The sequence below is a fragment of the Rhagoletis pomonella genome, unplaced genomic scaffold, assembly GCF_013731165.1.
Source record: "Rhagoletis pomonella isolate Grant_MI unplaced genomic scaffold, Rhpom_1.0 Rhpom_scaffold_00003, whole genome shotgun sequence".
NCBI classification, from domain to species: domain Eukaryota; kingdom Metazoa; phylum Arthropoda; class Insecta; order Diptera; family Tephritidae; genus Rhagoletis; species Rhagoletis pomonella.
This window is the reverse complement of record NW_023458557.1, coordinates 53,226,720-53,241,600: the sequence shown is the minus strand read 5'-3', so window position 1 is coordinate 53,241,600 and position 14,881 is coordinate 53,226,720. Positions and strand designations below refer to the sequence as shown.

The window sequence follows — 14,881 nt, the reverse complement described above, 5'->3', positions numbered from 1 at the left end:
AGATATGTATGCGAAATCAAATTCATACTCACAGAGAAAAATGGACGTTATTCGAAAAGAAGCGTAACACCTTCCATACTGACTGAAAGTTTCATATTACATATCTAATCATATATTTGGGGTAAAGTAGTTAAGCTTGGTATCGAAATACATATGTACAAGTGTATGTGAAACTAATCCCATACTCATGGTTAAAAATTAGAGTTATTGGACAAGGTGGTGTGGCAACTCCCATGCAAATTTATTTTTCTATGCTGCATATCTCTGGAGGTGTTTATTGCAAAAGACTGGAGCTTGGTACCGAAATGTGTATACAAAACTAATTCCATACTTATGAAGAAAAATTTGAGTTATTCGAAAAGGGGGCGTCGTGGTACATCCCGTACAAATTTACTGTGTTATACTGCATATCTCTAAAAGTGTTCATAGTAAAGTACTGGGACTTGGTACTGGGGTATATAAAATCAATTCCAAACTCATGGAAGGACATTTGGGTTATAAGAAAAAGGGGCGTGGTACCTCCCGTACAAATAAACGTTTTCTTGCCACATATCCATTGTTTGTAGAAGAATACTGGAACTTGGTATGGAGTTGAGTATAAAAAATGTATCAATTGCTCATGGAAAAAATGTGATTTATTAAAAAAGGATGCATGTCGCCTCCCATACATACTCAAACTTTCTTAATACATATCTCTGGAAGGATAGAAAATCTCTGGAAGTATTTGAAATTTGTTATGGAGATTTATTTTATAAGTGCCGTACTGACAGAAAAAATTTCATTTAATGGAAAATCAGAGCCGGATTCGGCCATATAATCTAAGGCTCTCATGATGCATACATACCTCTTGAGGCATTTAGGTACAGTACTGAGAAATGGTATTTGTGGTATATTTGGACTTTGTCACGGTTACTCAAAAGTCACTGTTAACTGCTGTGACAACTTCCAAAAAGTCACCGTGACATACTGTGACAAAAGAACAGTCGCAGTGATGTTTTTATAGTAGGATTGCGCGATTGATGAATTGTATGAGAACGCACAAAGCATGCCACATAGATCGTTGCAACTGCAGCGCGAAGCGAAAAGTTGGCCAACTCCCATTTTTTGCGCGCGTTGACAATCAGCCGGCTTAATATTTATTTTGTTTCGTCTAAATTCGAGTTTTCATGCAGAAACATGAAATTTAATTGCATTACTGATATTTTCAAAGCTAAATATATAAAATCCACAGCAATTTTGACGAGCAAAACAGCAGTAAAAAATTGTTTTCTTGGCGTTCATTGTGGTATAACTTTTGCGTCTGGCACTTTGCTGGCAAAATTATAAATGTCAGGCAAAGCCACAAAGTTTTATCTGCCATCAGCTTAACAGTTACAGCCACTACTACGAACTGTGACTGTGATAAAGTAGCATTGACAATTACATATCGAGAAACTGCGACCAGTTATTTAAGACTAAATTCTGATTAATGTTGTTTTATGTATATTAGAATTTCACATCATTAAAAACGAGTGTGTATGACAAAAACAAGCGATGAAAATAGTCAGTGATGTCAAATAAATAAATTATGCTCTTAGTTCACTCGGTAAAAGGTTCCTGTTTCCAACTTTTTTGTAACTGTCTTTGTCACAGTCACGGATGAAAATCACTGTGACTGCAAAGTCACCCCCGCCCTTCTTACATATAGGAATCTACAGGATATCTTTCAGCCTCCTCGAGCATGTGTCTAAAATCGATGCCACCCGTCATTCCAGCAATGCGTACATCACCATTCATAGCCTGGTGATTATTATTCAAGTTAATGGTGCCACTGTTATTTCGTTGTTTTAAGTGTCCATTCATTAGTGATACATGTTTGCTGATCGTTGGCACTGCACCTGGAACATTATTTTCCAAATCTTGTAAAATTGCATTGGTTTGATTTTGGTTCACATGATTGGTCATCATGCCAGCATCGATCATATTGCCTGCCAGTCGTATTCCATTCTGCTGGATGTTTTGTATATGATGGCGTATAATTTTTTCGAATTCGCGCTGCACTGAAGGGCTGTCCGTATCGCCATCGACCTAGTGAAGCCGTCGAGAAAAGAGGTTCGATAAAAAAAGATAAGATTTTATTCAGTTACTCTTAACTCACAATTTGCAGACGACTATCATTGTCCATAGCTTTCAGCATAGGCAAAGTCTGTTCACGAAACAGTTCTAATCGGCGTCGAAACGAAGAGACGGTATCGTCGACGCGCCCACGTCCCAATTGCAGTTTCGAACAATCCAGAAGCACGATGGGCGGTCTTTGTTTGTACTAAGTGAAGTAAAAAAAGAAAAATATTAATAAATAAATAATATAAAAAAAAACTTTTTAATATTCTACGCTGTTATAAATGGAAAATAATATGCGCCTTCTGAACGGCTTGATACATTAGCTGTCAAATTCAAAACACACAACATGTTGTCTCAAATGATCATAAAAATATTACGATCATCTAACACGCAACTGTTCAGTTGATCAGAAGTGCAAAACGACGCGTTCAGAAGGTGCAATCGCAACAGTTACTGAGCTGTTGCGCCTTCTGAACATGCCCATTATAAACAATTTATGAGATGAAAAACGTGGAGCGCATGCAATACAAAGCATTAGATTTAATTGACAATAGTCAAACTACATAACAGGGACCTAAAATTTCCACAGAGAAAGTACAAATTTAAGATCGATTTTAAGCGGTCATTATTCATATATCCACATACATTCATATATCCACATACATAAGTACATACATTCATATATGTAATGCTCCTATATTGGCAGTAAGAGCTAGTACCGTCCGAAAACACTACAGTACAGACACATACATATATCAATAAACACGTACGAAAGAAAAGGAACACATACGTTTATAAATAAACATGTACACAACACATATATATACAAAAACGGCACTCACCCTGCAAAAAGTGGGACTAGGTTAAATACTAGTACAGGACCCCGCTACCTTGTAACCAACACTAGTAACCAAATTGGTCCAAATATATGGAGAAAATATGGTTACATTAACATTGCGATGTCATTGGACGTGACCACCGCTGAACGCTGCATAACACGGGACCACTTCTGGTCCACCACTGCATATCATGGGACCACCTAAGCAACTACTCCTCTTGGCCAATGGCACATTCGGCAACCGAATCATGTTGCCGATGGGGCACGAAGAGGTGGTTCTCAACACATATATCAGTTTTTTACGTTTGAAGTGGTCCAGGTCAGCATAACAAGTTACTAGTATGCAACCTGGTCCTTTTGCACATACTTTAAAACCACGACCTAGTGGACCACCTGGTCCTCAAATTTTTGCAGGGCAAGTACACAATACATTGACAAAAACGGTACTAGATGTCTCGCTTTGATTTCGGAATGCTTACACATTGAGAACTTAGCTTACTGTATTACATATATGCATATATTACCCTTCATATCAATTCTGGTCTATTACATGCGCCCCACGCTTTTCCTTTTCAATCTGATAAATTGTTTATAATGACTTTTGCTAAAATTTCAAAATCAAAAGTTATCAAAACAAATTCTAAAATTTTGCAATAGATATTAAATATATTGGTGCACGCACATGCATATATGTACATATGTGCACATACATACGAGCGTACATACATAAAAGCGTTGTACAAAATTTGAGATCGATTTTAACCGATCGTTATTCATATACCCACATACATACAGTATCGGTCATATCTATAGCACGCCATTTCCAAGTGATATTGTGTGCCCCTTATGTTTATTTATTTATTTTTAAGAATTTTCAATTAAAATTTAGTTCATTCTCAGACCAACCCCATATATACCCAAGTTCAACAATTTGTAGAAAACTACAAAAAAGTGTAACAAATTTTCACCTAAATTTGAAACTTTTTTCCCGGAAGTCTTAGAATTTTTTTGAGTACACAGTTTTTTAGCCCCTGAAATTTTACTCTGATAATGAGCAAATTTCAAGTGGCTACGAACTACCGTTAATTTTTTAGAATTCTTTTTGTGGCATTGGCTTCCATATAATGAATAAACTCAATTTATTTGTTATGGAAGAAAGCCGCAACACCTTTGGCGAAAAACATTCTAAAAAATCAACGGTAACTTTTAGCCACTTGAAACTTGCACATTAGTAGACTAAAATTGATTGGGCTATAAAACTGTGTATTCAGAAAAATTCAAACACTTCCGAGAAAAAAGTTTGAAATTTAGGTGAAAATTTGTTGCACTTTTTTGTAGTTTTCTACAAATTTTTAAACTTGGGTTTATATGGGTTTTGTTAGAGAATGAACTGTATTTTAATTGAAATTTCTTAAAAATAAACATAAGTGGCACACAATATCACTTTGAAATGGCGTGCTATAGATATGACCGATTCTGTATGTATACACATTAGGGTGGTCCAAAATGTATGGGAGAAAACTAAAATCGGAAATTTAATACTCTCACCCCCTAGGATTGTTCTATACCGAAAAAAATATACTCCTGTTCTTTTATTTTAAAATCAAAATATATTTAGAGGTCGCGCAAAGCGCTCAAAGTTTCCCATGTATTTTGTATGGGGAAAAAAGACTTTTCGTAGAAATGGCATAGAATCCATGAAAATCAAAATTTTTCAATCTGAAAACTCTGCTTGTGCAATTGCAATCTGCTCTGCAATTGTTTATTTAAACGTTTTTTAATTTAAACTATTTTTTTTTTTCTTTTTTATATTTCTGTTTGTATATTTGATTTTTTTGGGATATTTCGGAGACCCTTAAAAAATAGTTAAAATTTAAAAATGTTTAAATAAACAATTGAGCATTATTCTCTGAAGTCTTCTGAAGAGAAGCAGAGTTTTCAGATTGAAAAGTTTTGATTTCCGTGGGTTCTATGCCATTTCTACGAAAAGTCTTTTTTTCCCCATACAAAATACATGGGAAACTTTGAGCGCTTTGAGCGACCTCTAAATATATTTTGATTTTAAAATAAAAAAACAGGGGTATATTTTTTTCGGTATAGAACAATCCTAGGGGGTGAGAGCATTAAATTTCCGACTTTACTTTTTTTTGGACCACCCTAATGTACATACATATATTACTTTTCATATCAATTCAAGTCTATTACATGCGCCCATATATGAAATACTTCTATATATATTGGCAGTAAGCTAACTTCCCAATGTGTAAGCATTCCGAAATCAAAGCGAGACAGTCTAGTACGGTTTTTGTGTATGTATTAGGGATGTTTAATGCAAATTTTCGGAATGTGAATGTGCGAAGGCGAATGTTAAGTCATCGTTTAAAAATTTTGTAAATTATTAGAACATTGAACGAGTGCTTAATAGCGTGGGCCGAAAATCCGCTTTTTTAGAATTTCGATTGGTAATAGCAAAAATATGGTTCATTATGCTTTAAAAAAATCTGTGTAAAATTTGGAATTTTTCGGTCAATATCCTAGGCTCGCCCAAGCCCATCAAAGTTCAATACGCTCAAAAAATAATAAATTAATTAATTAATACATTTTTTTACTTAAATTGCAATAATCTTTGAAAGTATTAGTCCTTCATAATTTGGTATAAGGACCTTTTTTGTAGAGAATCGTACTTAGCTAAGAAAACAAATTTTTTGGTACTTGAACTTTGATGGACGAGCATAGGATATTGACCAAAAATTTTTACATTTCACACAGATTTTTTTTAGAGCATAGTGAACCATATTTTTGCTATTACCAATCAAAATTCTAAAAAAGTGGATTTTCGGCCCACGCTAGTGCTTAACTTATACAGTGTCTTAATCTTGTAGTCAATGTTCAAAATGGGCATATTATATTTCAAAAAAAGTACTTTTGCTGCCTTTTATCCCATGAGGCGATTTCTTAGAGGCTCGAATATAAAGCCGGCTGCACTAAAAAATCGCTCACTTGGAACGGCGGGTGGAGCGCTCAAATATTTGCGGCCCAGATCTGTCAATTTGTCGTATTTTTGTTTAGTTTTCCACCAATCGAGAGGATTTTCACCGAGATGAGCCCGGTTTTCTTTAAGATAGACCTTCAATTGAGCTTTTATTTCACATTTTTTAATGTATCCAGATTTTACATTCGAGCATTTGCTTTCGCTGGAGGAATCTAAAATTATTTCTAGGTTGCTTATACGACTTTTAGCAGTACTTGTTAAAGGCCCATCAATGTTGCTTGATATACTACTTAACAGTGTTGCCATTTTAGCCGTTTTCCGGCTAGATTTAGCCGGTTGCGATTGCAAACAGCCATAATTTTGAGTGTGAAGTTTTATTCGCAAACTTAGAAAATAAGAAATTGTTTCACTGTTAAGCCTCTTAAGATTTGATATAGTGCCAACAGAATAAATAGTAATATTTAGATGTAGATATTGTCCTCCCAGATAGCGCATATTCAATTCTGCCTAAATTACAAACCATCATTTTTGTCCACTCCCAAAGGTTTAAGGTAAGGGAAAAATTGATATTTTCAAGCACTATATACACATATGTATTTTTTTAAACAAACTTTTTTGCTGAGAACTTATTTAAATTCCAAAGACCGAATGCTAACTTGAATTAAGGGAACCAACACTGAAGTGAGTCAAAATGAAAATAAAAGAGCACAAATTTCTATGTAAAGCAAAACTCTCTGGGAATGCTACGAGACGTCTGCCGGTCATATGACCAGTCATCTAAATGGGAGATCTGCCGTCTTTTGGCATCATATTTTACATCAGAATTGAAGGGATTTCTGAAAAATCTGACCAGTTCTTTTATGTAACTGTGATTTTGCATCCCATGTCAACATATCGTCACTAGACACGAATAAAGGCGCGAGCTCAAAAGTTGACGGCGAAAAAAGACGCATAAAAAAACTATTTCTATTTGAGTGTATTGTGAATCGGTCAGTCTGAAAAGGCCTTGTAGGGAAGACAATAGGTTTGTTCGTCGAAAATCCAGCGAGAATTATCACTCAAAATATCAGATAGTAAGAAAAAATGCTCCCAAATTCTCTCTCATGTAGAGCAACTTGCAATTTTCTGTACGAACGCAAATTTGCAAGTATTTCTGCCAGCTAGTGTCCACGGTTGCATTTCAAACAAAAGAAATTTGTATATAGCTAAAAATGATGTCTGGACACGCAACATTGAAAGTTGATAAAAGCGTTGTAATGTTGTAATAAAATGCACGATGTAGAGAGCAAAGTCGGCGCATGCCGCAAACCGCTTTTTTCGTTTGCCGATTTTGACAATTCTTAAATAAAGGTAAACAACGCCACAGAAGCTTCAAATGCATAAAGTGTTTGATTTGTGGGCACACCTATATTTTGTATATGATTCTATTCGTAATCTCTTAATAAATCGATAAATATAAGTAATTCATTTTCATCAAGTATATAGATCAAAGTTACATGAGGAATAAACATTTAGATCGCTGAAATAGAAAACAAAAAAGTTATTTGTATCAAATTACGCTGTGCAAGTTGCAACTTTTGAGCAAATATTGGGACGTTCTAAATTTAATGGCATCCCCCGTTTTACAAGATTGGCACTGGTTTTCGAAATAACAGAGCCTGAAAATTTGATTAAATTTTAACTATTTTATAAATATCTCCCTCAGTTTTGAAGTTATTTTACTAAAGCTTTAAATATAACGGGTTTTTAATATTACCTCAATTATCACTTAAAATTATCGAAATAGGTTCACTTTAACATAGAGCTCCAATACAACGGATTACTCAGATATGTGTTTTTGCGCTATGACTGTAACTTCATATCTGAATAATAAATTGTAGGCGTGCTATATGTTAAATTGAACCTATACTCAATTTTTACCTGTTTCATTGGAGCAGTTATAACGCAAAAAAACGTCTCTGATCAATCAGTTGTATGGGGGCTAGATGTTATAGTAATCCGATTTCGATGATTTTATGGAATAGTTATATATGTGCAAAATTTTAGTAAAATATCTTCAAAACTGAGGGAGTTTTTTTTAAAATAGTTAACATTTAAGCAAAGCTTCAAGTACCGCTATTTCGAAAAGTGGAGCCAATCGGGAAAAACTGAGGACGTCATTGAAGACTCCTTTGCCGAAAAAAAGTTCCTTGGATACCACGCTCGAAATATTTTGACAAAAGAAGGAGTATCATTAAAAGTACTAAATCAGGGTTTTTACACGCTTCTAGAGAAACATTTGTTGAAGCATTTTTCGGGTATATGTAACGTTATCAGGACTAGTAATTATAAAAAAATTTAGATCGTTTCGACATATTTTCCAAATATTCTTTCAATTAACGCTCAAGATCGCATATTTTTTAATCTTTAAAAGTTGTTTTATTCTGAAAGCACACCTCTTGCTAAGATATAAAATTATTCGTAATTTTTCGCAAAATACAATACAAACCTACTAAAAAAGTTTTTAAAAATGGAATGCTTCAAAAACTATACGCGATAAACCCAAAATTTTGAAAATTGTGAAAAGTGGAGTTACACACTTTTCGTTACTTGCCATTTAGTTATTTTTTAAAGCACAATCTACTTACCAACTACATATGAAGTCTACGCACATAAAATTTCCTACCAGTATATGGTGTGCTTCAAAAGTTATGACATAATTAATTGTGCCCCTCTTAAGAATTACATAAAAATTCACTTGTTTTCTTTATTTTTTTAAATTTAAGCACCGATAATTTAAAAGTTATGCAGCAAATTGATAAGTTTTTTTTTTTGAGGCTTCAAGTATACGTCTGTGAATTGTGCCCAAAAGCAACCATCTTGATATAGTTTACAACAATAAAAATAAAGCTAAATAATATAACGGTTACCTGTATTTTAGATTTGCCCATATATTTTTACAATTAAACAAAAAATATAAAACCACGTTTCCTATTGAAAAATTGAATATGTAATAAGAAAATTTACTGGCTTGACATTTCCGTTATCCTCCTATTCGGCTTTGTTTGGTTGGTTACTTGCAGTGCTTCATAGTAGAGTTGTCAAACTATCGATAGCGCTATCGATAGTTTTTTAATTCTATTAGCATCGATTTTTTTTATCCACTATTGATAGTTTTTCTCTACTGGCCATGTTATGCATTTCCTACCATACAAAGTAGGGCTGTTCAGGATGTTATGTAAATGGTCTTGGATTTGCAGTTGGAATTGCATTTGCAAATTGTATGCTTGCTGTCATGGCAACCGTGTGCATTTTTTTTGTTGAGAATTTACAAATGCAACGAATATACAAATGCAAGAGCATATGCACAAGATTCTGAACAGCCCTAGTATATACATATGTTAGAAAAATTTTGTATGTGGAAGGAAAAGAAATTTTCTAGGATCAACCGGATTTTTAGTAGTTTGAGATACTAATGGTTACAAAATTGCATACCAAACAATTTTCTAGAAATTCCAATTAAAATGCTTGAAATTTTATTTAACTCTTGATTTTGCTGATTTTTGTACAAAGATTAGAATTTGCATTTTTACGATTTTGGTTATATTGAGCTATACTTTTTTAAAAAATTTATGAACATTAAACAAGCAAAAGTAAAATAGTCAAAACTGGCTGAAATTTCGTGTTTGTATCGTTTTTATACCAAGCCGAGAAGGTTCATATTTATATTAAAATACAATGCATGTTTACGAAAATCCAACAAATACTTGAAATTTTCATTCAAAAAATGTCAATTTGATTTCGATGGTACCATCGATATTATCAATAGTAAAGGCCTGTATGCAGCTCTCAAGAAAAGCAAAAACTCCATATAAAATTTCGTACAAGAAATGGCTAAGAAATTTTCTTAAGCAGTTCTTAAGGAATTTTTTACGCTTTCTACTACGGTTTTCTAAAGTTTTTTGTGAAAAAAGAGCACAATGCAACCCAGATTTTCAACAGAAATATATGCCCGCTCCATTATTTCTTGAGGAAAGAGTGAGGCAACAGGCTGTGGAGTATCAAAAATGTCAAAATTCCTTGGACACACACACGAAATAATGACAATTTTTTCTAGACCGTTTTCTTGAGAGCTGCATACAGGCCATAAGAACTGAATCTATCGAAAATGTCGATAGTTTGACAGCTTTACTTTATAGTAGAGATGTTGCAAATGTGGAATTTTAGACATCCGGATGCGGATGTGAATGCGGATGTCATGTGTTTTTAAGAAATATTTAGGTGGGTAAATTAGGTGATTTAGGTAAATAATAAATGGAAAGGTTAATAATTTTTAATAATCTGCCTTTTTTGAGTTTTCTGAGTTTTGCCCGAAAGAAAACCGGTTAGGGGAAAATGAAACTCATGATAAGACTGAATGTTTTTTTAGTACTTGAATTTAAAAATTGGAACATTGTACCTAATAAAAACTTTTTGAAGGGTCGTAAATCAAATCTGCGCCACTAAATAACTACTCGCTCGAGGCGACAAACTTGAAACTTGGCAAAATTGTAAATTCTTTTCGATTGACACTGCACCACTTGAGAGGACTTTCAGTTATATTTATTTATTTGTATTGCGGTGCAATAATTACTTTTTGAGAATTTCATCGGGGCTGCAAATGTCGGATGTATCCTCCTGACTTTCATCTTCACAATCTAGCATCATGGCACAATCGTTGTTTAAACACCGTTTTTTTTCGAAAGAATTCTTCATTCAAATTCTTTTGGTTGTTTCGGAATTTGTCACGTCATCAGCGTTTTTCGATTTTAGTTTTTATAACCCATTTTTAATGCTTTCTTCTGTGACTGGTTAGATATACGTCTGTGCACTTGGACAATATTCCAGGAACCGAACAGTTATTTTTTCCGAGTTAAATTTGGCCTAATATTTTTTTATTCCGAAATAAACGTCCTATCCGGATAATAAAGAAACCGCTTATCCAAATTAAACAAATTTGGTATCATATGAAAGAGGACAGAAACATCTTTTAAACAGAAATAACGAATGAAGGTTACCACCTCTATTTATATTTTTTTAAAACTTAATACTAAAGAAATTCATGTAGATACATACATGACCCAATGTTTGTTCTATGGTAATTAATTAACATTTTTTATTGAAATATTTTTTAATGTGTGGCTTTCCTCTTTTCGGTTTTAAAGCTATTTAAGTCCTCTTTCATTTGATACCAAACTTGTTTAATTTGGATAAGCGTTTTGTTTGTTATCCGGAAAGTACTTTTATTTCAGAATAAAAAATATTTGGCCAAGTTTAACTCGTAAAACAAATATCTGTAATTTTCCTTCAAAATCAATGCCGATCTTTTGCGAATGCGAATGTTAAAATTAATGCGGAAGCTCCGCGGTTGCGAATGCGAATGCGAATATTCGCAACAACCCTGCTTTATAGTACTACTTAGGGATGGGTAGTTGGTGGTTGAAATTCAATTTTTTCCGAACTTCAAACATTGCCCAACAATTCGATTAATCGATTCGAAATTTGGTGGTGCAAATTCGATTTAATTCGAATTTTTTCGAATTTTCAACAATTTTTTTAATTGAAACTTCTTAATCGAGTTCGGAGATGTTTGCGTTAATTATTGAACACCAAGTCATAAAATCTGTATCATTCGTTCAATTTAAAAAAATTTGGTGTCAAATTAAAGACTTGTCCTTTGGGCCTATGAAAAGGTTAGAAAATCAAATTGAAATAATCGCTTACGCAGATATTTGCGTTAAATATGTAAACCAAGTCACAAAATTTGTATCGTTCGTTCGACTTTCAAAAAGGAGGTAGGTATCAAATGAAAGGGCATGCCCTGTGGATGCGTAATATAGTTTTAGTTTTGTGCCATATGTAAGAAAATCAAAATCAAATTATTTAATAAGTTCAATAAATTACCCCAATATGGGTATCAATCGATACTTTATTTTTAATTATATTCAGGAGGGGTGCTACCTGTTTTAAAAGGCGAATTTAGTTAAAGAAGTGTTGTGCTTAAAATACTATGCAACAATTAAAATATTTTTGAGGTGCTTAAAGAGAGTGGCCACTTGTCTAAAAAGTTAAACTCAAATTACACTGTGGGACAGCCGAAACCAGCCCGGACTTTGGTAACATTTTCTGAAAGTATACCCATCCAGTAATAATAAACTCGGTGGATTTGCAAAAGATAGCTCGTATTTTGTTTCATGGCCTACTAAAGTTTTCATGTCTCAGCCTAAGTAGTTTTCAAAAAAGTCTAAGAAATAGTTAAAATAAATGTCTGAGCGAAATTAAAGGTTAAGACATATATAATAAAATTTCATGGGAAATATTTTTGTAGAACATTTGAACCCATTAACTCCCGCCTAAAAGGGTCATTTTGACCCTTACTTCAAGAAATCCCGCAAAAAGCAAATTTGGAAGGTCATTCGAGGATTGATATGTTCTAGAAAATTATTCTCCGGAAAATTTTACTAGGGGACTTCTCAGGCAAAAGATTCATGCCACCAACGTAAAAGCCTCTAAACATTTAAAATAAAAAATCAACAAAAAAACTAGTTTTTTACAAAAAATGATGAAACTCGATTTTTTCTAGAAAAATTCGATTTTATCTGAATTTTAGCAACACAATGTTCGATTTCAAAAATTCGTCATTTTGGAACTAAAATTCGATTAAAAATCGAATATCGAAGCTTCGAATATCGAATGTACCCATCCCTAGTACTACTACTATACAATAAGCGCGTTTTGCTCCATTTTAATGCACTCCCCGGTTTCACATATAGTAGTTCCTGATATAGCTGCTAGTTTTGTTTGTATGTGTCTTCCTAGTGCTTTAAGCCTAAAATCGGTATTCACAAAGTAGATGCTGAGGAGGGTAGCCTCCATTTCACAGCTGCGACAAGCTCTATATTCGGAGCCCCATTCTCTCTGCATGTTTGCCCAGTGGCCCGTAGTGGTCTATTAAGCAGGTCTAGTGTATTCGTCCTGTTATGTCCGTCCACCTTCTTATTGCCAGTCCAGCCGCGGCAAGCTCTACATATGAGAATCCAATTCTCTCTGCACGTTTACCTATGGCCCAGTGGCCTGTAGTGGTCTGTTAAGCAGGTCTAGAAGTCCTGTTATAGTCAGGCCAGGGTTCCCTAGCTCAGAATGTCCGACCACCTTCTTCTCCAAGAAAAAGCAAACCGAGAGGGCATCACAGTGCAACACCCTCGGATACTTCCAAGTAGGCTCTCGCCTTCGCCAATTCATCGGCTTTCTCATTACTTTCAATGTTCACACACAGACAATAAAGACGCTTATTGACGCAGACACTGTGCATAATTCCGTTTTACACTTCTGGACTATCTGGGATTTGGTGATCGGTTATGCTAGTGCTCACAGAGCTGCTTGGCTGTCAGAGCATATTGTTGCTTACTTATTTCTGCCGATGCCTTCTCCTACAATCATACAAGCTTCAAGCATGCCTAAGACTTCCGTTTGGAAGATGCTTGGCCCATTCCCCAGATGGAGATAAGGGAGACGCCGAGTTCCTCGGAGTATACAACTGCCCACACACTGCAGTTCATCTTTGATCCGTCGGTGTAGAGAGAGATTACTTCTCTATCAGCCACTGTGCCCCTCTTTTACTCTCTTCAGGATGGGGTTGTCACTTGCATGTTTTTGAAGGAGGTTAGATACTATATAGTCGGTCTTTTATCGTGATTGTATTTCGTTGATAATCATCCCGTGTCGGAATTGGCGTGTTCCCCATAGGTTGAGATCATTAGGGATCAAGAGTAAGATTGTTTTTAACGCTACTCTCAGGCAGGACCTAAGTGTGCCCGTTATTCCTGCCCTCACTGCTCTTTGTAAGCTACCTAGTTTATTTACATAATACTACATATTTGCTTAATACCGGCCATCAGACTAGTGCGCCGTAGTTTAATATAGGTCTTATGATGGCGGCTTTGTTTATTTCTACTTGAGAGATATCATCGCCGCCGGGAATGCGCAATTTTGTATTCTATCATTCTTGATAAAAAAATTTGCAAGATTGTAGCAATATTTGGATGCATCCTTATCTTCCTTTTACCCACCTTGTTTTCAAAATGTTTGACTTGTTGCAAATTTCGCGGATAACCGTCGATGAGTATGCCCTTGCGATCCAACATTTGTCGAATATTCGCTTCGAGAATGTTGCTAATCGCCTTCTCCGGCACCATTTCACCAGCCGATAGCGCTTCTTTGACAGTATAGTTCTCTGTGTTGGCACGTGGGGCCGAATCGGTTATGGTGCGCAATAATCGTCCCATGCTATCAAAAAGTATAAACATGTAAAACTGTATTTCCTAAGCACTCAACATCGCTTGGCCTCACCTTATGTGTCCCCAACCAGGATTCAAGCTTACAGCCTTCATACAAAGTGTTGCCTTATTGCTACCTGGTCCACCGATAATCCAAATAACTGATGGTATATTGTCCATCTTGAGGTCCATGCTTGTTGCAGCGTTATTGGTGGCCACCGGTTCGGTCTGTATGGTGATGACTTCGGCATCTTTCATTCCTGCAGTCGCGGCAGCAGCAATGGCACTCGATACAATGTGTGCGCCCACAGCATTCGCTACGCTCGGATCGCCCCCATTGTTATTATAGAAGTTTCTATTGTTGTCGTGGTTGGTGTTGGCAGCAGAAAAGACAGTTTTGTTTGCGTTGGCATTCGAAATGTCTGTAATATTCGCGGCTTGACTAGGTGCGGTGTCTACGCTAACAATACTGCCGGGTATATCATTTATCCCTCTGCCCATACCTGTAACTCCATTTAGCATGGCCTCTTCATTTTCAAGCGTGCTCAATATGTCGAGTACAGCAGTGCGAAAGTCCTTGTATACTTCGGCAGGTGCACGCTCACCATTCACCTGGAAGAAGTGGAACAATATAACCTCGAAATGTCAGTAATGATT

General features: G+C 35.2%; 1 protein-coding gene across 1 annotated transcript in view; it reads right to left on the bottom strand.

Moving 5' to 3' along the window:
- Nucleotides 1-722: 722 nt before the first annotated feature.
- The window catches only part of LOC118735300 (adenylate kinase isoenzyme 5), a 163,203-nt gene continuing 149,044 nt past the window's right edge, over nucleotides 723-14,881 (bottom strand). Inside the window, exons 5-8 of the mRNA XM_036464975.1 lie at nucleotides 14,298-14,836; nucleotides 14,018-14,234; nucleotides 2,138-2,302; nucleotides 723-2,067 (exon numbers count right to left, since the gene is read on the bottom strand). Coding sequence (XP_036320868.1) covers nucleotides 1,678-2,067; nucleotides 2,138-2,302; nucleotides 14,018-14,234; nucleotides 14,298-14,836 — 1,311 coding nt within the window. The 3' untranslated portion in view covers nucleotides 723-1,677. The remainder of the gene's footprint in view (nucleotides 2,068-2,137; nucleotides 2,303-14,017; nucleotides 14,235-14,297; nucleotides 14,837-14,881) is intronic.